Source organism: Agrilus planipennis, unplaced genomic scaffold, assembly GCF_000699045.2.
Source record: "Agrilus planipennis isolate EAB-ADULT unplaced genomic scaffold, Apla_2.0 scaffold175, whole genome shotgun sequence".
Taxonomy (NCBI): Eukaryota; Metazoa; Arthropoda; class Insecta; order Coleoptera; family Buprestidae; genus Agrilus; species Agrilus planipennis.
Genome location: NW_020442426.1, coordinates 214,671 through 241,523, shown reverse-complemented (window position 1 = coordinate 241,523; position 26,853 = coordinate 214,671). Strand labels below are relative to the sequence as shown.

At 32.9% G+C, this 26,853-nt stretch overlaps 1 protein-coding gene across 5 annotated transcripts in view; it reads left to right on the top strand.

The window, feature by feature from the left end:
• LOC108736498 (carbonic anhydrase 13-like) overlaps positions 1 to 7,535 on the top strand; it is a 35,599-nt gene extending 28,064 nt beyond the window's left edge. For 3 of the 5 annotated variants that reach the window (XM_018468948.2, XM_018468950.2, XM_018468949.2), the window contains exons 3-7: positions 1,472 to 1,663; positions 2,958 to 3,076; positions 3,198 to 3,290; positions 4,964 to 5,185; positions 7,293 to 7,534. In XM_018468948.2, coding sequence (XP_018324450.1) covers positions 1,472 to 1,663; positions 2,958 to 3,076; positions 3,198 to 3,290; positions 4,964 to 5,185; positions 7,293 to 7,451 — 785 coding nt within the window. In that variant the 3' untranslated portion in view covers positions 7,452 to 7,534. Of the gene's footprint in view, positions 1 to 1,471; positions 1,664 to 2,957; positions 3,077 to 3,197; positions 3,291 to 4,963; positions 5,186 to 7,292 lie in introns of all 5 variants that reach the window. The other 2 variants (XM_018468946.2, XM_018468947.2) reach the window with 1 other exon arrangement.
• Positions 7,536 to 26,853: the final 19,318 nt, after the last annotated feature.

Genomic DNA, 26,853 nt, shown 5'->3' with positions numbered 1-26,853 from the left:
ACAAATTACAATATATAATATATATTATTCAAGTGGCGACTTTTAGCATGGATTTATAAAAAGATAAAATTATCCGGTTTTGGAAGTTAAAAGCACTTGAGAAATAATCAGTTAAGATTGTCTGAAGGGTGGAATATATATAAATAATACATATAAAGGGTCATTTTATATAATGTTGTAAGACAAAAAAATATTATACGCAATATAAATATTTATTACTAAATAATGAATGAAAAGTAAATTTGGCGAAGGCGCTCGACATTAGTATTATCGTGTTAGTATTGCAGTCATTTAACTGACTCAAATTATTCAAGACTATATTCTAAGCCTAAATACCTTTAAAATTTGCAACCTGGAGTTGAAAATTATTTTCTTTATTAGTTTTTTAGTAGTTTTTGCAAAGGATTGTTAATTTTCCGTTATTTGTGTACAATTTATCATCATAAGATCGTCAGGCCTAAGACACTCATCTTCACTTCTTTCTATTCTGAGCTAATCTTCGCATTTCCCTAAAACTACAACATCCCACATCGTTAACTATTTGTGAACAGCAATCTAACCTAGGTCTACCTCTACTCTGGCTAGACCTTTATATCTGGGAAAGTGCCCTACTAACCTATCTCGTCTATCTGTTATTAACTTCTATAGAGTCCTCTGATTTCCTATTCTTTCTAATATCTCTTCATTTCTAACCTTCTCTATCCATGGTATCCTCATCATAGAAGGACCCTGCGCTATCCTCTGCTTTATATCCCTACTCGTCCTTCCGTCCTGACTTATCTGACTGCTAGATACCTAAAATCAGTCACTTCTTCTAACCTTTCGTCTCCTAACTTTAAATTCACTCTTTCCCTACTTTTTCTCCCTTGCATACCAGAATTTTTGTTTTACTTTTATTTATTTTCATACAATACTGTTTTGTCAACACCTCTTCCATTTTATTTAAAGCTATCTCTAACTCCTCCTTGCTAGATGTTAATACTGCTATATCATCTGCACATCTAAGCATACTAATCCTTTGTCCCTGCATATCTATCCCTACAGTTGTACTGTCTTTAATGATGTTGATCACGTCTTCGATGAATAGATTAAAGAGTAGCGGTGACTGTGTGCATGATTGTCTGATTCTCTTCCTAATATCTACTTCTCTATGTCCAGTTCTATAACTTCCTGTTGCTCCTTATACAAACTAAGTATCACTCTTCTATCTCTGTAACTCATTCCTACATTTTTAAGTATATTTAATATCTTGCCCCATTTAAAATTGTCAAAAGCTTTTTCTAAATCTACAAATCCTATGTACGCACTCTTTCGTTTTCTCTATTGTTACACGTAAAACTAGAATGACCTCTCGCGTTTTTCTATTTATTCTAAACCAAATTTACAACTAAGTCCGCATAAAATAGTTAACATTGACAATTTTTATAATTGAAATTACTAGCAGTTTATGATAGGTAAATGTATTGTTTAGGCCCAACAACATGGTCAGAAGTATTTCCTGATGCTGCCGGCGAGAAACAGAGTCCCGTAGATATAAAAAAAACTGAAGTCAAACCTCTGAACTGCACCACTAAATTGACGTGGAAATATGTACCTGAAAATACAATAGATATTTCAAATCCTGGATATTGTTGGAAAGTCCATGTAAAAGGAACTGGATCTGGTAAGTTCTCTATCATGAACAGTAAAATAATCTAAGTCTTCTTCTGCCTTTTTCTACTCTTGCTTTTTCTTCTTATGTATATCTAACTTTTAATATGTCCCTCACTCTTCCGCATTGTAACTGTGATAACAGGAATCCTATCTAAGCCTTCCTTTGTCCATTTTTACTATTGTTTCTGTGTCTTATACGTCTCTAACTTCTAAGTCTCTAATTCACCCACAGCCCAACTCTCTGAATCCAATCTTGCCCCTCTTTTGTACCTAATACGTCTCTAGCTCCTAATAAGTTTCTAACTTTTCCACTCTGAAAACAGTCATTCAATCTAAGTACTCCTTTGTCCCTCTTTAGTAGCATTTTTGCTCCCAATGTGCCTCTAATTTCTAATATGTTTCTAAATCTCCCATATACCTAAGTCTCTGAGAACAATAAATAATCTACTCTACGCCTTCCAATTCCACTTTCTATTCCTGTTTCTGCTTCTAATATGCGTCTAACTTCTAATATATCTCTTACACTTCCGCATCCTAACTCTGATAGCAGTAATCCAATCTAGATCTTCTTTTGCTTTTATCTACTCTTGTTTATGTGTCTAAAACTTCTCTAACTTCTATTAAGTCTCTAACTCTTCCGTGTTCCTAACTCTCTGATTGCAGTAATCCAATCTAAGTCTTCCTTTGTTCATCTATAGTTATTCTTGTTTCTGAGTCTAATACGTTTGCAACTTCCAATAAGTCTCTAACTCTTTCACATCCCTAAATCTCTGAGAACATTAATCTAGTCTGGGTTTTCCACCTTCTTGCTCACTTTTAATAATCTTTTTCCAATTCCCAAATTACCTATCCCATTACTTCGCGAGTGCAGTAGTGAAAGGAGCGGTAACGTTGAGCTATTCTGTTTTTTAAATGTCTTTACCGCTTTTTTCGTCTTGACTTCCTTAATATCCAAAATCGTTGACTTGTTTCTAGTTTTTCGTCTCCATCAATGTTAATATTAACTTTAACTCTGCTTTAAACTCACTCACACGCTAATATATAGCAATAAACAAATAAATAAACATTAGATTTCGTTTCACTAAAGTTTAATTGAATCTAATCTCAAAATTGGAAATTTGAGTTTTGATACTATCAATTTTTTTAAACCTTTTGGTCTAATATAGGTAATAATTAATTAAATAATAAAAAATTTACAAAACAAGTTAGGTAGGTATGTAAAGTTTAAAGCAATTTAGGCATTAACCCACAATGAAATGATTGATTACAATTTTTATCCTAACTATTTTGCTATCTCTTGCAAGAATTATACGGTGGTCCACTTAAAGATAATTATCAATTGGAACAATTCCATTGTCACTGGGGGGCAGACGATGAGAGTGGGTCTGAACATAGAATTGATGGAAAAAGTTATGCCGGGGAAGTGAGTACATAAATTATATTTTTACATTCTTTTACATAAAAAAACTGCAGGAAACTAAGGAAGAACATATCTTTTTGTCGATTTCTTTGGATGATATAAACAATTTTTTTGTGTGTTTTAGATACATTTGGTTCACTGGAACACGAAATACAATTCTTTTGAACAAGCGTCACAACATCCAGATGGGTTGGCAGTGGTAGCAATATTTTTAAAAGTAAGTCAATATTTTCATTGTATATTAGCAAATATAGATTTATATATTTCAAATAAATATTTACGCTCTTCTATGATTCGTTCAATAAATACGTCACTCAACAGATGCACTTAATTTATTTGGTTTGTCATCATATTTCGAAAAATAAATATTTAATCACAGTGGGCGTTGTTAACTTAGCCAATATTCACTCACATTATTCATCTATTTTCCCAAATGATTTTTACGGTTAGGTACAGTAAGTAGAAGTATAAATTATATATAAGATTGACATTAGAAATGCTTAGTACTAGTCCTGTGGGAGAAAAAACGATACATGTTATGGGTCAAAATCAGAGAGGTGAAGAATTGGCTTCTGACAAAGATTTTCTTACTTTAATTAAACTATTATATAATTTTATTTTATTTAACATACTTTAATAATTCGTAATTATAAGCATCAGGAAAATTTGTCTGTATTTTTGAATAAAATTTACCCAAAAAATCATTCCGGAACGCGTCCGTAATCTATTCCGTGTTGTTCAAACAAAAAAAGCTTATACATCAAGCAAGCTAATAAAGGTACAGACCTAGATTTTAATTAAAAATGTCTTATATTTGCGTTATCTACGACTAATTATTTTTTTTCAATTCCAAATTAGCATTAACTAAAAAGGCATATATTTTTTTAAGTAGGATTCTCGTCTTGAAGACTTATATTTTCATATCCTAATGAAAATCAGAGAAATTTTGTAAAACCGAATCGATTAATGTGTTATTGAGATGTTTATTTGTTTAGTCAATTGTTTATTTTTCTAGATTTTTGTTAAAAAAATGGCAAATACTTCTTTCAAGTAAGATTATTTTCTTGTCTTATTTTGATATTATAATGAAAATCAATGTCAAAAAAGTTTAATTCCTTATTTACAGCTTTAAGGAGTGGAGTAATTTGTTTTTATAAACGATTAGAGTCGGAGCGTCTCTAATAGGTACATTGGACACATTTCTCACTTGAAAATCTTGAATGTTAACATAAAAATAATGATAAAACAACCACATTATCTACTACCAACCGAATTTGGATAAGTTCTTTGATAAATTATAGCCCCGTTAAATAATAACAATAAAGAAATGAATCCGGTGGCATTCGATAATCAAATTCTACTTGAAAAAAGTCTCTGCCTTTAAAAAAATTTAACGTTTCGCCATAAACAAATTAACACATCTCAGTAACAAATTTTACAAATTTTAATCTGATTAAGAATTAAAAGGGCTTTATCATAACGTCTTAAAAATATTTTTGCAATAAAAATTGCAATTTCAAAAAATTATTATTTTCAAGCGTTTTTTGCACCCAATCTTCTTGCCAATCTCTCCACAAAATCTCCCTCACTCCCACTGCATATTTATACTCCTCTATTTTTCTTAGATCCTTTCTCCTTATCATTTTCCAGAATCTCTTTCTCATCAATTCCTCTAAACAGCTCCCTCACCTGCTTCTGATTGATGTTTTATATCTTTAAAGACGTCTCCCTCTCTCTATCGTATTTATTTTTCGTTCCTATATCCAATACCTTCTTCCTCTTTCCCAGATATTAGTGTAGAACTGACATTTTCCCCCCACCTCCTGGATTATAGTAAAATATAGAGATACTCCTGATAAAGGCTTAACTTATTATCTTGTGTTTTAATAGCCTGGTAGAAAACACTTTGAACTGGATAAAGTGGTGGCTCAACTGTCAAAAGTCCAGTTTAAAGGAGAAAAAGCAATCTTCGTTATACCTCTTGACCCAGGAAGTCTTATTCCTCCTGAAAGTGGATACTGGACGTACCAGGGTTCCTTAACGACGCCTCCTTGCTCTGAATGCGTCACATGGATTATATTTAAGGAGCCTATTGAAGTTTCCAGAGAACAGGTAATAAAATAACAGTAAATGGAATATCTGAGACTATTGTATGTACCCTAGACAAATATTTTCAGTCTCTCTACAATCTCTCAGTCTTTCAGCGTCTCTGAGAGCGTCTCTCACAGTCTCTCAGTTATTGCCTAGGTGTTTTTATGGATCTCTCACAGTCTCTGTATGAGAGACTCGAACGATAAAGTTGTTAATTTAGAGATTTGAGTTTTTCACAGAGAGACTGAATAAATAAAACTGAAAAATTGAGAGACTAGTGTCTCTCGTAGAAAGACTGGGATCTCTAAAATATGTTGAACTTAGAAAATTTTAATCGTGTCTATCGAGACACCACTTATTGAGAGATTCGAGTCTTTCGTTCAGAGATTCGAATCTCTCGTTCAGAGACTGGATACAAAATGGAGATCTTTCTATGAACGACTCGAGTCTTTCGTTCAGAGACGCTAAACAGTTTTTTTGACAGGCTCTCGACAGTCTCTCCTAGCGACACCAGAGAGACTTTCTTTTTTTAATTATACTTTTTAGCAGGATCAGACCATCGTCACTCCCACTTAATATCTCCTTACAATCATTCAAATCTTTAATTTTCTCACATACTCCCAGCACATGCATCATTGTTTCATCTCCCCTTTCACATATCCTACATGTCATTTGTTCTTCTTCCACTTCCTTCATTCTATTCAGATAGTCTGGCAAACAATCTCCCTGCCAATGCTCTCATGGCAACGCCTTTAGACATTCCACATATCTCGACTTATTAATTCTTCTTAGGTCTTCTTCCCTTATCATCTCTTATCATATTACTCTCATCATTTCCTCAACACGTACCCCCACTCGGCCCCATTCATTCAATAGTTCCTGATTCAAATTTAAATCGTCTATTGCACCATCCCTCTCTTTATCATACGTGGTTTTTGTTCCAGTATTTAAAATCCTTTTCCTTCATAATTCCTTTCTTATATCCTCATCCATAAGCTTTTCAAGTTTTATCTCATATTGTACCACCCTTTTTCTGGTTTCCTCTACCATCTTCCCCCATTTTAATTCCCTCCCTCATCTGAGACTATTGTAATTAAGCTTTTCTTTTGTTAATGTGAAACTTCTTACCGACTATAAACTGCCTCAGGTTAATGAGGGAAAATTTGTTGTTGTTTTCACACCCTCGCCGGGAAGCTTTTTCTTGTTGATGACGTTTTATGTGGAAAGGGCAGTAAAAATGCTAAAAGGAAGAGGGGAGTACACTGTTTATTAAAATCAGTCCGATTTTTGTATTTTTGTACTTTTAAAATAATTCGAAGAGTTTTTTAAATAGTATACGTTCGACGATTTCACAATTATTGTTTTCAGAGTAAATATCACCGAAGGGGCTGATATAAACGAGTTTACTAGATATTAGGGCATTTTCATTATGTAGTTAAATATTTTTTGCCGACTATTATCTGTTTCTATTCAAAATAAATAATTAAAAACGCTCAAAAGGTAATTTTGCTTATTTTTTTTAAAATACACCAAAATATTGTTGTCGATTAGCACAGCGACGAAGAGGTCAATAAAAGTGCTATATATTTATTAAATTCATTTTACAGAATGAGAAAAATTCGCTAAGAAATGGTTTATTTTAGTTTTAAAGTCATAATTATGAAAAAACACTTAAAGATACATGCAATAACTGGATGCGGCCCTGGAAAATTTCGGTGGGACACTACCTGCCGATTGACTAATAACAACTTCTCTCAACACTCACCACTTGGTGATCAACGCGTTGACGTTTGCCTATCTTGAAAGTGAACAGAGTATAGGCACCTATATTTTTTAGAACACTTTCTTTATTAATAAACAATACCCACATTTTGTTAAGCAAATATTTGTTATTATGTCAAAGACAGTATTTTTGTTACCCTTCTCGGAAAATCTTTATGTTTTGGAAAATAACAGGAGTTCAGATTCAAATATTTCTGGGAATAAACTTTTAAGCATAAACAATAATAGGAAAAGAAAAAAAAGAAAAATAAAAAAGCAGCACATTTTATTTTTTTACATCTATTTATTTTTATCACTGTACATGAGCAGTTTTTTTTCTGTTTTTAACTTCCGATTTATTTTCAAGCTGAAAGCTTTCCGTAAACTTCGCTGCTACTGTCGAGATGACACTTGCCCCTGCGATCAGTATGAAGGGTTCGTCAAGGACAACTTCAGACCACCTGCGCCCCTTAACAACCGGGAAGTCCGGGAATACAGTCCTACAAGAGAAATATGCTTCAGTTAAAAAAATGGATCCTTTTATAATAATTAGATCGTAGTAATAAACAATAAAATATTTGTAAAAATAGTACTGAAAATATTTATTATTATAAATTATAAATAAAAAATTGAAATTATATAAATATACTTAGTGTCTGTACTAATAACAAGTCAAAAAAGTAAACTTTTCTAAACAATGCTGCGTTTGCAAAAGAACAAGTGGGATAATTGTCTTTCTAGTCAAAGATGAATGCAACAAACGTCCGCATAAGAACGAATGGCATGATCGTCCTTTAACTTTAAGGCGAGTGCAACCAAGTTCGCATACGAATGATTGGGATGATTGTCTTTCTAGTCAAAGATGAGTGCAACAACGAATGGGATGATCGCCCTTTGAGTTAAATGTGAGTGCGACCAAAGTTGGCATAGGATCGAGTGGGATGATTGTCGTTCTAGTTAAAAGCGAGTACGACATACGTCCGCATAAGAACAAGTGGGGTGAATATCATTCTAGTCATAGGTGAGTGTGATAAACGCTAGAATAAAAACGAGTGGGATAATTGTCGTTCTAGTTAAAGGCGAGTGCGAAAAACGTTGACATAAGAACGAGTGAGATAATTGTCGTTCTAGTTATAGGCGAGTGCGACAAACGTGCGCATAACAACGAGTAGAATGATTGTAGTTTTGGTTAAAGGCGAGTGCGACAAACGTCCGCATAAGAACGAGTAGTATTATTGTCGTTCTAGTCATAGGCGAGTGCGACAAACGATCGCATAAGAACGAGTGGGATAATTGTCGTTGTAATCATAGGCGAGTGCGACAAACGTTGGCATAAGAACGAGTGGGATTATTGCTGTTCTAGTCATAGGCGAGTAGACAAACGTTGACGTAAGAATGAGTGCGATAATTGTCGTTCCAGTTATAGGCGAGTGCGACAAACGTCCTCATAAGAACGAGTGGAATGATTGCAGTTCTAGTTAAGGGCGAGTGCGAGAAACGTCTGCATAAAACTAATGGGATGAATGTTGTTTGAGTGAAGGGTGAGTGCGACAAACGTGCCAGGTCGTGCGAATACAGTGTAAAACAAGGATTTCCATATCCCGAAACATAAAAAATTATTATAAACTAAAAAAGACCAACTTACAATTTCGTACTACAAATAATTTTTGAAAAATCGACACGCGCTTTATGTTAAGTGCAAAACAGTGTGAATTTTGGTTTAGTGTATATTTCAAAAATATTAAAAATTAAATTAATTAAACTCTCTGAATCCAATNGTTAATTTTGCTTATTTTTCTTAAAATACACCAAAATATTGTTGTCGATTAGTACAGCGACGAAGAGGTCAATAAAAATGCTATATATTTAGTTTTAATTTCTTTATAGGTGTATTTTTCACATTTTATTTATTGTCACTAATTTCTATTAATTGATAAACAATAAAAATCTAAACAAATAATAAAAAAGATTCTAACTTAAAAACTTCTGTTTTTTTAACAATTTCTTATTATAATAAAAAAATGCAATATGCTTAGCGTAAATAAATAATTTAAAAGAAATCATATATGACCCTTAATAAGAGGTTTTTAGAGCAACTGTTTACGTTACTGCACATGGTATTTGCTTTTAGCATTTCAATGTTCAAATATGAGATAAAATTTATAGTTAAGTCGCGAAATATCATACGCACTAGTTTTGTTACCTATTCATTTGGAAAATCCAAGATAAAACACTTATGGGTATACCTACGTATTTTGTTTTTGCTTTGCGAATATATAAAGATGCTCTTGTTTGTACAGGGCTTTGAGATAAATGGGTAGTCTACTTCTTATTTGCACTTTTGTTTAAAAATAATAAAAACAATACCACAAATAAAAAACGTTTGCAAATATAAAAGGATAAATAATTATATCATCAGTCATCACGTTTATAAATAAATTTGTTTAATAACATGTGTTACCATTATTGTTCAGATATATAAACGACAGTGATATGTCGTGGGTGAATTAGAATATTCAATTATGATGGATTTCATTTATTACCACCTTCGTTGTAGCGAGCATTTTACTGTAGCGGCGTCAAATCTAAGGCCCTTGAATTTAAAACAAAATTCATGTGACTATAACTTCGGATGTAACGCCGATTTCGGGTGTAGCAACTTTTGGTAATGAATCGTTTGTATGAAATTCCTAGAAATCTCACACAGATATAGCGACTGGAGTCGGTCGCCTGATAACTTTTACAAAACGCTCAAAAGGTAATTTTGCTTATTTTTTTTAAAATACACCAAAATATTGTTGTCGATTAGCACAGCGACGAAGAGGTCAATAAAAGTGCTATATATTTATTAAATTCATTTTACAGAATGAGAAAAATTCGCTAAGAAATGGTTTATTTTAGTTTTAAAGTCATAATTATGAAAAAACACTTAAAGATACATGCAATAACTGGATGCGGCCCTGGAAAATTTCGGTGGGACACTACCTGCCGATTGACTAATAACAACTTCTCTCAACACTCACCACTTGGTGATCAACGCGTTGACGTTTGNACAAAAATGTATATAAATTAACAATGGAAAACAAAGCAAAAGTTTTATAGGTGTGTAGAACGTTAAGTCAATTCACTTGTTATTATTTTTGGCTAAACATGCTTTTAAATAAAACATATTCGTAAATTTTAACAAGGCAGTTTAAATAAGTTTGCAAATGGTACTGTACTGCTTTCGCTCGATGATCGGTGGAGAAATGAGCTCCGCAGACAAATATGATTGAATTTGGAATTATGCTACGGCACATCCTAATAAAGGGAAGAGGCTCTCTACCTTCTTGAAACGAACAGTAGACTTGTTGATCTTTGGGTTAATTAGATAACGGGGAGCAGTTTGAAATACGACAGGTGGTAGGAAAAAACTTTTTCAACTTTAAACGCTATTTGCCGATAAATAAAAACACTTAGCGACTTCGAACAAGTTTCATTTGTTAGATAATTTAAGGGGGAACAAAAAACTACTTAGATACATTGGCGAAAGATGCGGAGGAGGAAAATACGTATAAGAATCATGATAAGAAGAAATGCACGATAATTTTTAGTCCTCGCTGTGTACTGGTCAACTTATTGGTAAATCATTGAAGTCGCTACAAGTTGACACCAGGATGATATCACACATCCGTGGCATATATTTATAGTTTCCTTTAATTAGGCGATTGTAGATCATTTTTAAATGAAGGGAAGTTATAAATTATTGACCTTATGATACAAAATGGAATTTTTTTAATTGAATTGCTTTATATTTAACTACAAAATAGCGATAATGCGTTCTATTCCATAAAATTGGAGTTGAGCCAATATCTCTGTTTATTATCATTTCAAATTTATTGAACCTTTTGAAAATTTGATATGTCATTAAAATACAACGTTGATCGTGTCGCGAAACGATTAATGCACTTTTTCTAAAATGTCACCCAGCTGAGTATATATTGCAACATTTTCGCCGTACTTGCCAAGAATTGTTCAAGTACGCTGCAAGTATCGCTCCAAAAATAAGCAGGGTTTTGGCCTCGCTTTTCAAACGAAAATTGTACCGTCTTTCAATTCCTCAGAAGAATTTATATTTAGCTTAAGTGTCAAAAGCTTATCGATCTCTTTTCATGAGTAAACATCTTAATGCTTTGGCGCTGCAGACAAATATCTGTAAAAAATATTGTTGTTTTTTTTTTTGAGTGCAACGAACTGTGCCATTCAAAGCACAATTTTGCAGAATAGATCGCTGACATAGGACTCATCGCCTTGCTGATGGTTAGTTATCGCAGAGTCGCAATATTGTAATATTCTTACAGAAATCTTCATCATCATCATAAGGTCGTCAGTCCTAAGACTGGTTGGACCGCACCTTCACTCCTTCTTATCCTGAGCCAATCTGCGCATTTCCTTGAAACTAGAACATCCCACATCCTTAACTATTTGCGAACAGTATTCTAACCTAGGTCTACCTCTACTCCTCTTAACTCCTGTTTCTGCCTCTAATATGTCTCTGACTAGACCTTCATGTTTGAGAAGGTGTCCTACCAACCTATCTCGACATTGACTTCCATAGAGTCCTCTGTTCTTCTAATCTTTCTAATACCTTTTCATTTCTAGCCTTCTCTATCCATGGCATCCTTACCATTCGTCTGTAACACGACATTTCGAACACTTCTAACCTTTTCTTTTCCGTGGGGCCCATCGTCCATGTTTCGCACTCATACAGCGTCGGGCTCCAGTCATACATCCTTAACAATTTCATTCGAATTTCTAAATTAACCGTTCGCGAGCATAGAAGTAACTTCTTTTTACTTGACCTTGCGCTATCCTCTGGTTTATATCCCTTTTACTCCTTCCTTTTTGACTTCCTAGATACCTTAAATCAGCCAATTCTTCTAATTTTTCGTTTCCTACCTTTATATTCGCTCATTCCCTACTGTTTCTTCCCTTGCATACCAGTATCTTTGTTTTACTTTTATTTATTTTCAGAAATTAATGTTTTGTCAATATCGCTTCCATTTTATTTAAAGCTATCTTTAACTCCTCCTTGCTAATACTGCTATATCTGCAAATCTAAGCATGCTAATCGTTTAGCTCTGCATATCTATCCCTACGGTTGTACTGTCTTTAATGATGTTGATCGCGTCTTCAATGTATAAATTAAAAAGGAGCGGTGACAGTGTGAATCCTTATCTGACTCCCTTCCTAATACCTACTTCTCTACTTTGCTTCTCCAGCTCCATATCCCAATACAGTCTTAGTTACCAATTTTCATTAGGTAGGTTTTTTGGTATACTATACTTGTTTAGTTTTTCTCTGTTACAATTACCCGGCAATACTTCTACCTGATCTTTACTTGTCATTACCTATTCCAGTGCTACTTTTTTCTCTTCATTATATCTATTTTTCTTACCAAAACCCATAGGTTTGCATTTTTATATAACTTTTCCGAATCTCTCTCTTACTTATGTGTGTCTCACTTAACAGATTTTGTTAACTTGACAGGTTTAGGTACTCTTAATCTCTAAACGTTCATATTGTTCATAAAAAGTTTCGTTTCAAAAACAAAACAATTGACGTTACAATTCTGTTTTAAATTCAAACTGATTGAGTTACATGCTATAAGCTTTTGTTTTTAACCAATAGATGGTGTGAGATGTTCTAAAATAAGAAAAATTGAAGAAGTACGAAATAGGCTCTTTTTTTCTACTTGTACACATTACACAGGACTTGTTTTCTTTTATATATTGCAAAGAAAAACAATTTAATTTATTCTATGATACATTAAGAATAAATAGCCAAAATTGTTTTATTTACGTTTACCCATCATATATGTATGTATATTTGGTGTAAATGTTTCATTTTTGGGAGAGAGCGTTCATGGATCCTTACATCCTGCTTTTTGTAAATTGAAATTTGCGAAATAGCCTTTAACCACTGTTGTGAAGAAGATTAACCTAATTCTAAATTATATCAAAACAATAGAAGCTCTTCTTAATTAAAACAAGGAAACACAGGATTGTTTTGATTTATCAATAGCTGCTGAATGATTAAAGGCAGAATAATATTCTGCAGAGTTAGTGTTTCTTTTTTACCTCATTTTTAAGGTGAATGAAGACAGCAAACTGCCTCACCACCCTGCCGTACTCGCTTCTTGTTATTCTGATTCTTTGAAATAATTTTTTGATTTTATTATTGATTCCGCTATTTAGACGATTGTTAACTGTCGTTCTAACGTAGGCGTAAGTTTACAATTAAAAAAAACATAATTTAGATGCACCAGCTTTGTATTAGTGAACTTTATGTAGGGAAATGTGGTTTTTAATTAAATATCACTATCAACGTGATTATTTAATTAAGAAAAAAATAAATCAAAACCGATCCTCTTTATAGGCGTTTAGGGTTATTTTGAGACACAGTCAAAACAAAGTTGAATAATAAGTTGAAAATTGTAACTAACGTGCCGTAAACCAGAACGACTACATAGTAATTATTAGGTAAGTGCATTAAGACGATTACTTTAGAAGATTAACCCATGCCATGTGCAAACTAAAACAAAATCTGTGGGCCAGTTGTTTAACTGTGGTGCCAAATATATTTTTACTTGGTAGTTGTTACAAGTGCCAATACGTGGTTGTGTGTCGTCATTGAGATCTCTTCGAATGCGTCATTATTAATATGTACACTTTCTAGCGTGCCAGACCCTGAAACTAACATTTTGCAAATCTATTTTGCAGCATAACATTATATTGCAATGAATCACCCAGGTACTACTTGTTTTCACTAACAGGATAACTACTGCTGATTAATTAAAACAAAGGATATAATTACCAATACGTACAGAGATACCATCTATTAGGTAATGATGTATCCTATTCCTAACTAATATCACAAATAAAATAATTTAAAGTGGTCTGTATTCTGTCTAAACTGCCAGACGCGGATCGCGATTTCGATATTTTTGGATCTCATCAACGCGTCGCAGACAGCTCCGACAGAACACAGACCAACCTTTACCTGCTGTCTTAACAGCGCGTTTTAGAAAATACCACAAATGGCGCAGTAAACGCCATCTGTAGTACGATGCTACATTTTAGGATTACGTGTGCTCCAACAAGGTCCATTTAAAAATAAAACATGACAGGACTACAGACAAGGACATAAGGTTTTTTATCCAGAAAAAAATATTGTTCTCTAGGGATAGAAAAATTAGTTATATAAAGTGGTCGATGATCTTTCACACGCATTTAGGACATTAACGCGAGCGAAGCTGGGAGTAAAACTTATCATGACGTTTTTTACACATATTGTCAGGGGTATACAAAAGGACATAGGGTACCTTTAATCTATAAAAAAATTACTGTTCCCGAGAGATACAAAAAATTAGTTTTATGTGATGGTTGATGATCTTTCATACGGCTTTAGGACATCAACGCGAGCGAAGCCTCGGGTAAAACCTATCACGACGTGTTTTACACGTATTGTCAGGGGAATGCAAAAGGATATACGGTCCCTTTAATCCACAAAAATACTGTTCCCGAGAGATACAAAAAATTAATTTTATGTGATGGTTGATGATCTTTCATACGGCTTTAGGACATCAACACGAGCGAAGCCTCGGGTAAAACCTATCATGACGTTTTCTATACACATTGTACCATTTCCGAGAGATACAAAAAAGTTAGTTTTATGTGATCGTTGATGATCTATCATACGCCTTTAGGATATCAACGCGAGCGAAGCCTCGGGTAAATCCTATCATGACGTTTTTTACACATATTTTGAAGGGAATAGAAAAACTGTTTCCGAGGGATAAAAAAATAGTTTAACGTGATCGTTGATGATTTTTCACAAGTATTTATGACATCAACTTGAGCAAGACGCAGGTAAAATCTAGTAATATAAAAATATGAATCAAAATAATAAGTAACATGGGGGTATCTAAGTGGCGTTATGGTCACTGTAATGCACTAATGACAATTCTATTTTATTTGATCATTTTATTATAGAGTCAATCATTCCGACCACCTACTAACGCTACTGAACGGGGCAGTACCTCGTTTCTGTAGTCTACTGCAAAGCTGGAAGATAAGGAGGAAGCGGAAGGTCTTTTTTGACTCCGTATTATGATTTTTTTAGTACTTAACGAAATTTATATATTCCTCCATTTGATACTAATATTGATAGTATACATATACTATTTCATTTAATAGCATGTACAATGTTGAATGCGGTTGTGTAACATTTCCTTAAGCCCTCAAAATGTCGCAATAAAGAGAGGAAAATTAGCTATAAAGTACCTACCTAATTAAGATAAGTAATAAAGTTACACCAAGATTAATAATTTATTGTAGACGGTAACATATTATCAAGCTAAATAAACGACAGCAAATAAAATGAAAATGAAATGTATTTATTAAAATTTATAGGATTTAGTTTTCTTTAAAAAAGGAAAGATTTCTATTGGGACCCGTCAAATGGGCATACACCATCTGGTGGATAACTCGAATGAGGGAAAAATTTACATAGGAACTGTGCACGCAAATTGTAAAATTGTTTATTAAAATAATAAAACACGTTAAAAAAATTAAAAATTTTTTTGATGATGGAGTCGACGAAGTTTTCTTCTAAAGTTAAATCAAATAAAAAGTTAATATGTTCAGTGAAAAGCTGCAATAGCACTTCAGACATAGATCTTCACTCTTCACCTACATTAACTACTTTCCAATAAAAACTAACCGTTTTATATATGTAAAAAGTATATTCGGAAAATTAGAGAAAAAAGTAAACCAATAGAAGCTTGCATGAAGGCAGTAGGTATCAAAGAAGTGAATCCGGAATAAAAGTTTGTTCACGTGATTTTAATGATGATATTTCAGCAAATATTTACCATCAGCCATCAAAAGCACGATCACCTTCAACGAAATTTCCTTTCCGAGGCTTTGTGTCAGCCCAATCACATATTGTGTCAATACTTATTTTATCGTAATTTAAAAACTTGGAAATTGCATGGTACACTATAGGAGCTACCATAAATTTTCCCTAATCGGCGCCATGTTTTTAGGCTCCTCCCATTTGACGGATCCCAATATAGATTACGGCGTTATTTGAAGTAAATTAAGCCAAAACGTGGCTGTAGAGGCTTTATTGATATAAAACCAACTTTGACGTTTCCCATTTGTTTGTGAACCTTTTTCAAAGTAGATTTTAAAGTTATAAAACAATTAAATTCGAATGATGCGTTTGTTCATTAGGTACCTATACTTATTATAGCGTAAGAACATAAAATATACTACTGCGAGTAGGTAAACATACATAAACTAATAAATAAAATAAATACTTGCAATCACAATAATTTAGACAATACAATTGTAAAGATAAAGTCATAAATATAATATAAACAGTTAAAAACTAAGTGGCAAACAATCAATTTAATTTTTAAGTTTTCCACGTGGGGTTTCATATCTTTTTTTATGTTATTTATGATTTTATCTTTGCAATTGTGTTGTCTAAATCATTGTAACTTTATGTATTTACTTTAATTATTATTTTACATACTTATAACCGTATTCTTACATTAATGTTCCTACACTACAATATGCAGTTAATGTATAAACCTCAAAATATGGAAATAATTACTTTTAAGTTTTGTATCAATAATAATTTTACAACCCTGCTATGGACTGGTTTCCACTATGTACTTGCTTGCCATTAGTATGAAAACAGGGGGAAAAATTTATAGCATTATATTCCATCAATTTTTTAAAAGGTTCAGTTTTTTCAGAAATAAGAAGGAGGATTTGTAGATTTAGAAAAAGCTTTTGACAATGTTAAATGGGATTAAATATTCTTAAAAATGTAGGGATGAGTTACAGAGATAGAAGATTGATATAGTATTTAGTTTGCATAAAGAGCAGCAGGCAGTTATAGAACTGGAGCTGCAACCTAGAGAAGTAAATATTATTACGTTCAACTAGTCTTAGAATTGACGACCTTATGATAATGAAGAAGGCGATACTAACGCTCTTATTTTTCAGCAGATATTTTTGGAATATCTAACAAAGATGTTAAATATACTTAAAAATGTAGGGATGAATTACAAAGATAGAAGAGTGATACTTAGTTTGTAGAGCAACAGGCAGTTATAGAACTGGAGCTGCAACGTAGAGAAGTAATTATTATTACGTTCAACTAGTCTTAGAACTGACGACTTTATGATAATCAAGAAGGAGATACTAACGCTCTTATTTTTCAGCAGATTTTTTTGGAATATGTAACAAACTACTTTGAACAAGGTACATCCCTTGGTCTTTGATGTTGAAAACAAGATCGAATAGGACTTTGTTTCTAATTTGCCCCATTTTATGGGCGTCTTGATTTGAATATTTTTTTCAATTCTTTGATACTAGCTGATAACAATCCGCTTCGACTGGTTTATACTCTCACTTAATCTAAAAGGGTGCTTGGTCGACCTGCTAAGCTACACAAACTTGACAAATCTTGAATATTACAGAAAATTCCAAACATTTTCTATAGAATACTTGAATACTTTGGTCGAAGTACTTGTGTAACAAATTTTATAAAGATAACTTGTGATAAATATTTCAAAATTTATATAGAGAATAGCCATTTCGGATGTCTTTTTGCAGTAACTTTTTTGTTTATAAAGCGATTTCAATGTACCAAGCTATCAACACAGAGAAAACTAAATTTTTATGACAACGCAAAAATTACATTTTTTAATTGTAAATGACTGAATTTGCTGTCGAAATCGTAGAATTTATTAGGTANAACAGAAAACTTTTATGACAACGCAAAAATTATAATCTCAATTTTGACATGTTTTTCTAAAAATTATTTCAAGTTTCTTAATTATTACAATTTAATTTGTAATATCAACTAAAATACCTAGTAAATTTATTTCTGCTGGGATTTTATTTTTACAAATTCGAGTCCAAATTGTAATTTTTATTGTTTTCGCTTACGAAGCAACGGACTTGTTGGAATAAATTGTAGATATCGCTTTAATATTTAGGTAAATTTTCGTTTCTCATTTGCTCCGTGTCTCATTTTGTGGGGATTTTAATTACGTACAAATTGTTACTGTTTTCTATCTCCTGTAGTTTTTTTTTTGAACATTAAGGAAACCGAAATAAAAACGATTTTCAGTGTTACTGATTTTTAAATAAACTAATGATGTACCATTTCCCTAGTAGCTTCGAACAAGTAAAGAGCAGGGACTAATTTTTCAATTTTCTACTTCTACAAAGTGACGACTAAGACTGCAATCCCAAAACTGAATTTTAATTTCAAAAAAATTATGATGTCATATTTTATTTATATAATTACCTATAGCAATTACCGTTTTGAATATTTATTTTTTGAATCAAATTGCGAGAGTTCTAAGAAGTATGTCCAGCTGAATCAGCAGGCTCTATTTCAATTTTTATTTATTATGATGCGGGGTGTCATAAAACCTGTTTGCTGTTATTTTATTGATCTGTGTTGATCACAATAATCATTAAAATTAAATGTCGTTTCAACCTTCCAACTGAAATAACAGTAAGTATAAAGATTATTTTGGTCCTCCACGGAAAATCGATTTCAATTCAATTAAATTTGACTGTCCTTGTGTACATTCCTATAAGAATTGTGCCAGTTATTGAAATGGTCAAAACCCACTTGATTTAATTGGTATTATTATTACCCAGTACAAACAAGACTTACAATTAAATATTTTATAAAAACATCTGCCTGATGATACTCGGACGCTGCTTACTATGATGAACAACAACTTGTTTTGACTATTGAAATATCTTCATTTAATAATATGTACAAATATTACATATATGTATGTGTGTTTGCTGAGTAAGTGCGATACTAACCATCCAAAGATTTATTGCTACGCAATTGTGTTGAGCGAGCATTTAATATTCATCGTGTTAAAGGGTCAATCAGATCGTTAATTCTTTACAGTGGAAAATTGTAGCAGAGAGGACATTCGTTCGAGAACTAACTCATAATTGTGCTAACAATGGGTTTGTCTTTTGTTAAAAAAGCGAATGTGAATTTAAATGTACGTAACATTCTAGATCAACTCATTCAAATATGTAAATCCACACACATGGATGCTGTTTGTTTTTTGATTAAGTCATAACGTTTGGAGTGTGTGGCAAGTTTAAATGAATTGTGTCATAAATTTTTTACACTACGAGAAGGTTTAAAGTAATGATGGGCAAAGAAACAACAAATCTGTACCAGTCTTAGTATTGGTCTTCACATTTAAAATATAAAAAATGTTTTGTTCCAAGAGTAGAAAATAGTAAAATTGCTTTAAATAGTTTAACTAAATCAGCTGGAAGTAATAATGTTTCGTTTAGTCTTGTTCGTTCCGTCTTGTAAATTGCAATATAATGCTTTACATTAATCTGATTCTTTTTTATATTTGGAGAATTGTACATGATTATGAAATAATTTACAATTTTCCATGATTTATTACAACCTTCTCGGTGTTTCTTTTAGGAGCGGAAATGAAAAAAGAGCACCTCCAAAACATGTAAAAAAGTCTTCAATTTTTACCAAACCTGAGTCTGAAAAGCATTTACCTTCAGTGGACACATACGTTGATGCTTCTCTAAGAGAGAAAACCAACTCTTTTAAAATGAACTTAGATTATTTAGATTAGATTTTAAATACTTAATTGATAAGCAAATGAACTACCACGGCTTACGTTACAGGGTCATGGGGTTAAAAAGATTATTATAGTAGTATTTGCGGTTTAAGATAAAGGATTAAGGTGTTTAAAAAAACGTAAGTTATACGGTTATGGTGATTAAATCGCTTGAGTCAAATAATGCTTTGAGTTATTGGATTTTTGAATTTCCCGAGAGTTTGGGTTTTATATTCTATACCACTGCTCCAGAGTCAAATTTTGAGAAAGGGTGATTCGCCCCAGATACCGCACTTTTCGTTATTAGAAATTAATTCATCGTAGGAAAGTTACAATTAAATGTTACTTTTTGAAGTGAAACTTCTTTACGCACGGTAGGGTAAGTTTGTTTCATGCGAGTTGCTATGTAACGAAATCATGCAACGGATGTCCCCCCTCTACTCGGCCACGTAGTCGAGTTCGTGGTGGGGATCGCTTGAGCCGTGAGCGCGCTTCAATGCAACGTTCGTTACAGGCAACTCCGGCATGTATAGTGTAGCCCTAACAAAATGTATGGATGTATTTGTATGAGTGTGCCTACACTCTACAGTCGAAACGACGCCGCTGACGCCTTAACCCCCTATTCCGGTATGTTTGTGTGCTTGAAAAGGTTTCACTTCAGTAGCGTGTTGTATAATTACACGTTGTATTTTTTTTTAATTTTCTCAATCGATTGCATTTTAATAAATAATAAAGTTCACTCAATTTTGGCACCTGCAGGTCAATGTGCATAAAAAATAAAGGATTGTATTTTGTATGGCTTAACGGAGCATATATGAATTGTCTCACGGTATACCTACTTAATGTACATATGTCATATCACCTGCTATTATATGCATCGTCAGATCATCGCCGTGGGACATTTTGCTAGTGATAAGCTAATGAGAAAGCATAAAGAACATTTTTTCTCATAATAAAAATTAATTACGATTGTAACGTCTTTTAGAGCAGATATTCTTTTGTCTTGTAATTAATATTAATATACTTTTCTAAAAAGTCGATTTTGTTATTCGAAATATTAATTCATGATGTGACTGTTTTTAGTTGAATGAGACACGTAAAAGTTTTTCTTTAATTAAGTTAATTTAGTTTCCAAGTCACGATGAAATCTTGGGTGTAAATACTTATTTTAGACCTTTTATACGTTTTTGCATGGAATTTTTGAATGTAATATTTTGTTTATTTTGTTTCACAGAAGTGCATTTGGTTTTCAAGTAGGTACGTTTAATTATTTATTTATAATTGTTATATCAGGAATGCTCTTTTGTATTGTAGGTAAGACATTTTTAGATAATTCCCCACCAAGGCGAAGCATTTTTACCATGTGAAGAAAATAAGTTACAGTTGCATCATTTAACAATAAGTTATGGTTCATATAAATTTCACTATCTCATTGTATAAATATTTGCATTGCAAATAATAATTTAGACAAATACGTTGTTAGTGGTAATATAATAAAGGTAATTGTTCTGTAATCACGTTTTGGAAAAGTTTTCATCAAAATTAGATATGACGCAACAGTTAAACATTTTTTAAGAGCTGACGCAATACAAGGACAACTGTAATTTAAAAGAAAGGAAAAAAATGTTTGTATTAAGACTATATATCAAACGTTAAAAAAATTTGTTTAGAGTTCAACGTATTTCTATATTTTTTTAACATACCTTACTTTAATATAGTGGGTCTTGTAGTGGAAATTGTTTTAATAAAAAGTGATTATAATGATGTTCGTTTAAAAATATAATAGAATCTTTAAACTTTCAATGGTGTATTCTAGATGAAACATTTTCAATAATAAATGAAAAGAAAGGAAAAGATGTTTCAACAAAACTGTTTATTCCTCGACAATTGTTTCGACCTCTAAAAGGTCTAGTAACTATTGTACTTTTGAAAATGACCTTTTACAGGTCGAAACAATTGTCGAGGAATAAACAGTTTTGTTGAAACATTTTTTCCTTTCTTTTCCTTTATTATAATAGAATCCTTTTTGAACATACAAAAAGCGACTAGAACAGCGCGGATAATAAAATTGTTCTAAAATACAAACAGATTTGGATGCTGTAGAAAATTTGGCAAGAACTGTCTAAAATTATATAGGTATTAAAAAACAAGACGACATATTAATGACAAATAAATAAATTTCTTATCAAAAACAAAGAAATCATAACTATCTTAAAACATAAGATATTTATAAAGGTAAATGTAACTATTACTCACATTTACGAAACGGGGCAAATCCCAAAGGATTATGAACAGAACGCGGTAGTAACCATACCTGAATACAGAGCCGCGGATAGGTGCGAGACATTTAGAACAATTAGTTTAACTTCCCATACGTCAAAAATCTTAACTAGAATTGTACAGAGGAGGATGGAAAAAAGGGCGGAAGAACTATTAGGGGAAGATCAATTTGGGTTTAGAAGAAATAGAGGAACGCGGGAGGCCATTCTAGCTTTACCGGTGACAATAGAATTTGTAGATTTAAAAAAAGTTTTTGACAATGTTAAATGGGACACGATTTTAAATATACTTAAAAATGTAGGGATGAGTTACAGAGATAGAATAGTGATACTTAGTTTGTATAAAGAGCAACAGGCAGTTATAGAGCTGGGGATGCAACGTAGAGAAGTAAATATTAGGAAGGGTGTTAGATAGGGATGCACACTGTCACCGCTGCTTGTTATTTATACATCGAAGACGCGATCAACATCATTAAAGACAGTACAACTGTAGGGATAGATATAGAGGGGCAAAAGATTAGTATGCTTAGATTTACAGATGATATATCAGTCTAATAAGGAGGAGTTAGAGATAGCTTTAAATAAAATAGAAGCGGTATTGACAAAACAGTATTTTATGAAAATAAATAAAAGTAAAACAAAGATAATGGTGTGCAAGCGAAGAAAATGTAAGGAAAGAGCGAATATAAAGATAGGAGACGAAAAATTAGACGGAGTGGCTGATTTTAGGTATCTAGGAAATCAGATAAGTCAGGACGGAAGGAGTAGTAGGGAAATAAAGCAGAGAATAGGACAGGATAGAGTCGCCTTCATTAAAAAGAAGTCACTTCTATGCGGCGAAAAAGAAAAGGTTAGAAGCGTTCGAAATGTGGTGTTACCGGCGAATGATGAGGATACCGTAGATAGAGAAGATTAGAAATGAAAAGGTATTAGAAGAACTCTATGTAAGTCACTAGAAAATAGGAGAGATAGGTTGGTAGGACACCTTCTCAGGCATGAAGCTGTTAGAGAATATTAGAGGCTTCTGCCTGTTATTTTTTGATTGACACTTCATTGTTCTTTTTATGACAGTCAATATACTTCCAGGATGAGTACATCTTCTAAGAACATTGGCAGTCAAATAGATGCACAATGATGCGGCAATATTGTAATTGAACCAAATTTTTAAAACATTATTATTACACAAAGATGCAAATAATTTACGAATTTTTAGTATAGGTAACTGTGTCGAGAACACCATTTTTAGAATAATCTTAAATTGCGAGTTGAAGAGTAGTAAATAAAAAGGTCAGCAAGTGGAAAATAGTAGGTACGAGGGACTATGTAGGTAGGTACAATATTTCACCGTTTGTATCTGTCTACGACATTACAAATTTTATGCTTAGCGAAACACAATCCCTGCTCTGCTAATTAAGTTGACGAAAATTAATTATAAAGTGGGTATGCCATCCAAAATAAAGCGATTATCTGACGCTTTGGGTTCATACCCAAACAGATTTTGTTTATAATATATTTATAATTTCTATAGGATTTTTGGGAAGGGAGAAAAACTATTGTATATTAAAACATTTCAAATTTCTTTCGCGATGATCTCTTCTTATCTTCTGTTGATGGAAACTTGACAGTAAAGTTTAAAGAATTATATTTCTCTTTGGTGTGTAAGTACTACGTATTTTTTTTTTGTAACGATTGAAACTATCTAAGTCCATCTATCCTACCCGTTGTCGTTTAAGCTCTCCTGAAAATCCAGGAGTAATGGACCAGACAATATGAATGACATGAAGCAGCGTTGCCAGGTTCAGTAGATAGAATTATCGCACTCTACAGGAAAAATTATCGTATTAACATAAAAAATATCGTACGTTATTGCGCATGCGCATCGGAGTAATAGTCTAGTGGTGGGAATATGAATTTGTAAAGAGAGTGTGTACCCCAGTGGTTTTCTCAGTTCTATTAGACCATGAATAGATGACACTATAAAAACTTTCCTGACAGGCTAATAACTTCAAATAGAAAAATGAATTTCGGACTGGATTTTAAACATTTTGGAAAAAAGTTCTTTTTTTAGAGTCCATAAACAATTAAATTTTATTGAATGTATACAAATAAACAACTTTCCGACATATATTTATATATCTATGCATATAGTGTATATATTTTAACATTATAAAATTGTACTTAAGTTATTAAAATCAACTATTCAACATACATAAAAATATTTTTTTTTTAATTGAATCTAATACAATAATAATAATCAACGTATTAATTCTGTTTTATTATTATATCGTCATCACTATCATCACTATTATTCTTATTATTATTTTTATAAAGATTATTCGAATTAAAACGAGATAACATTTCATCAGTGATCTCTTTATTGCATCCGCTATTCATTTCAACACACTGACTTGTAAGTCAAAGCCCGTTAACCGTCGCCAGTTTAGCAAGGAGAAGCTCTTAGGATCTACCTGAGAATTTTTTGAGAATCAAAAGAGTCGAGTTTGCCCGGCTCTGTTGTAAATTAGAGACAATTTGTATTTTTACGGAGTGAAAATACACAGAGACTGTTCAAATGGCCATTTGTTCTATTAAAAAAAGATTTTAAGAAGGTAGAAAAACAAGGCAACAGGTTGGCAGAAACAAATATCATAGTCCCACTACATATTACTATTTGAAAATATTTTTTTTATACCATAACCATTTGTAGTATTTTCTAAAACGCACTGTTAAGACAGCAGGTAAAAGTTGGTCTGTGTTCTGTCGGAGCTGCCTGCGACACGCTGATAAGATCCAAAAAGATCGAATCGCGATCCGCGTCTGGCAGTTTCGACAGAATACAGACCACTTCGAATTATTTTATCTTTACTTAAGTTATTGTTTAGATACATAAAATTGTAAGACTTGTGCAATTTTAAGATCGGGGTAAAATCAGTTTTCCTAATAGGTCACAGGGGCAACAATATTAAAAAGGTTAGGAACCACTGCTTTAGACTATTGTTTCTGAGTTATATTTAATCAAAGCCTTCCGGACGAAATATTAATCGTAAAATTATGCGTATCAATTGAAACAAATTTTGTTTCTAATTATAAAAAATAATACACACAAAATACCAGTAAATGTCTTACTTTTTTAAATAACTAGAGCGATGATTTCTTCGATTTTACTTATATTTTTTGTTATAGAAATCAATTTTGTCTTTTTAATACCTACACAGAAAATATTTGTACCTGTAATAAGTCAGACTGTACGGTTATTGAACCAAATGTTAGAAGGAACCGAATTGAAATCCGGAAATATTTACGATAAATCAATGATTTTTTTTTTGGCAAACATAATTTGCCTTTGAAAAGTTGTTATAAGGCCAACGTCTTCGGGAACAATTAGTCGAAGGAAGCTGTCACTTCGGATAATAAAGAAAATATAAACATATCTGTTACCTTTATTTTGGGACAGCAAAGAAGAAAAAAGTCATAGGAAAGGTAAGTAGGCAGGTAGGTATGTAATGATCCCAGTAAAAAATTAAGTGTTTTCTTTATTATACATATAAAGTGATAAACACTAACAAATGATTGTAATTTAGGATTGGTTATCATCCTCATTAAGGATAATGAAATTCGATGATTTTGTGGGAACTGTATCAAGAGGAAATGGCTGTTGGTTGTGACCATCGAAGTTTACTAATGGACATGCCTTAGTGGTCAGAATTGTGGTACAACAAAAGAAAGAGATGGAACGAAGTTTCGGATTATATCCATCTCTCTCACAATAGTGGGCAAGCATGTCATGAAAGAGATAGCACTAGTCCGAAACCATACGCCATCTCCCTCACTTTCCGAGCCAAGAAATTATTACAACGACATACGGCTAAGGCAGGTCCATTAATCTATGTCTATGGTTGTGACGAGGTTTTTTACTTGATGTGAAGTAGAAATAATTTTTGAAAAGTCAAGAAAACAGTGTCGGAGTAATGATGGAAGTAGCATAACTGGTCGGATGGGTAACAATTATCAACTTCTTCCAGTTAAGATTATATGCACCACATGGTATTGATCAACCAGATTGATCTAATGTGGTTACCTAGGGATAAGTTCCGAGGTGTGCCAGCACCATCACGAGGAAACACCGGTCGGTTTTGAGCTCAGGCGTCGAAGCTCCCACATCCTCATCATCATAAGGTCGTCAGTCCTAAGAGTGGTTGGACACGTACCTCCACTCTTTCCTATCCTGAGCCAATCCTCGCATTTCCCTAAAACTAGAACAACCTACATCCTTAACTATTTGCAAACAGTGATCTAAACTAGGTCTACCTCTACACCTCCTAACTTCCGTTTCTGCCTCTGATATGTCTCTGACTAGACCTTCATGTCTGAGAAGGTGTCCTACTAACTTATCTCGCCTATTCCTTATTAACTTCCATAATGTCCTCTGTTCTCCTATTTTTTCTAATACCTCTTCATTTCTAACCTTCTCTATCTACGGTATCCTCATCATTCGCCGGTAACACCACATTTCGAACGCTTCTAACCTTTTCTTTTCCGCTGCGCCCACTGTCCATGTTTCGCAACCGTACAAAGCCGTGCTCCAAACATACACCTTTAACAACCTTTTTCGAATTTCTAAATTAACCGTTGACGAGCATAGATGTGAGTTATTTTTATGGAAGGCGACACGATCCTGCGCTATCCTATGCTTTATATCCCTACTACTCCTACCGTCCTCACTTATCTGACTTCCTGCATACCTAAAATCACCTACTTCTTCTAATTTTTCGTCTCCTATCTTTATATTCGCTCTTTCTTTACTTTTTCTTTCCTTGCATACCAGTATTTTAGATAGTATATTTAGTATATTTTGGTAATTTTTATCTGATACTTAAATCACCTTGAACTCAGGTCCAGGACTTCAAGATTGGGTAGAGCAGTTATCTAAGCCCGTGGAGTTTTTCTAAGCTAAT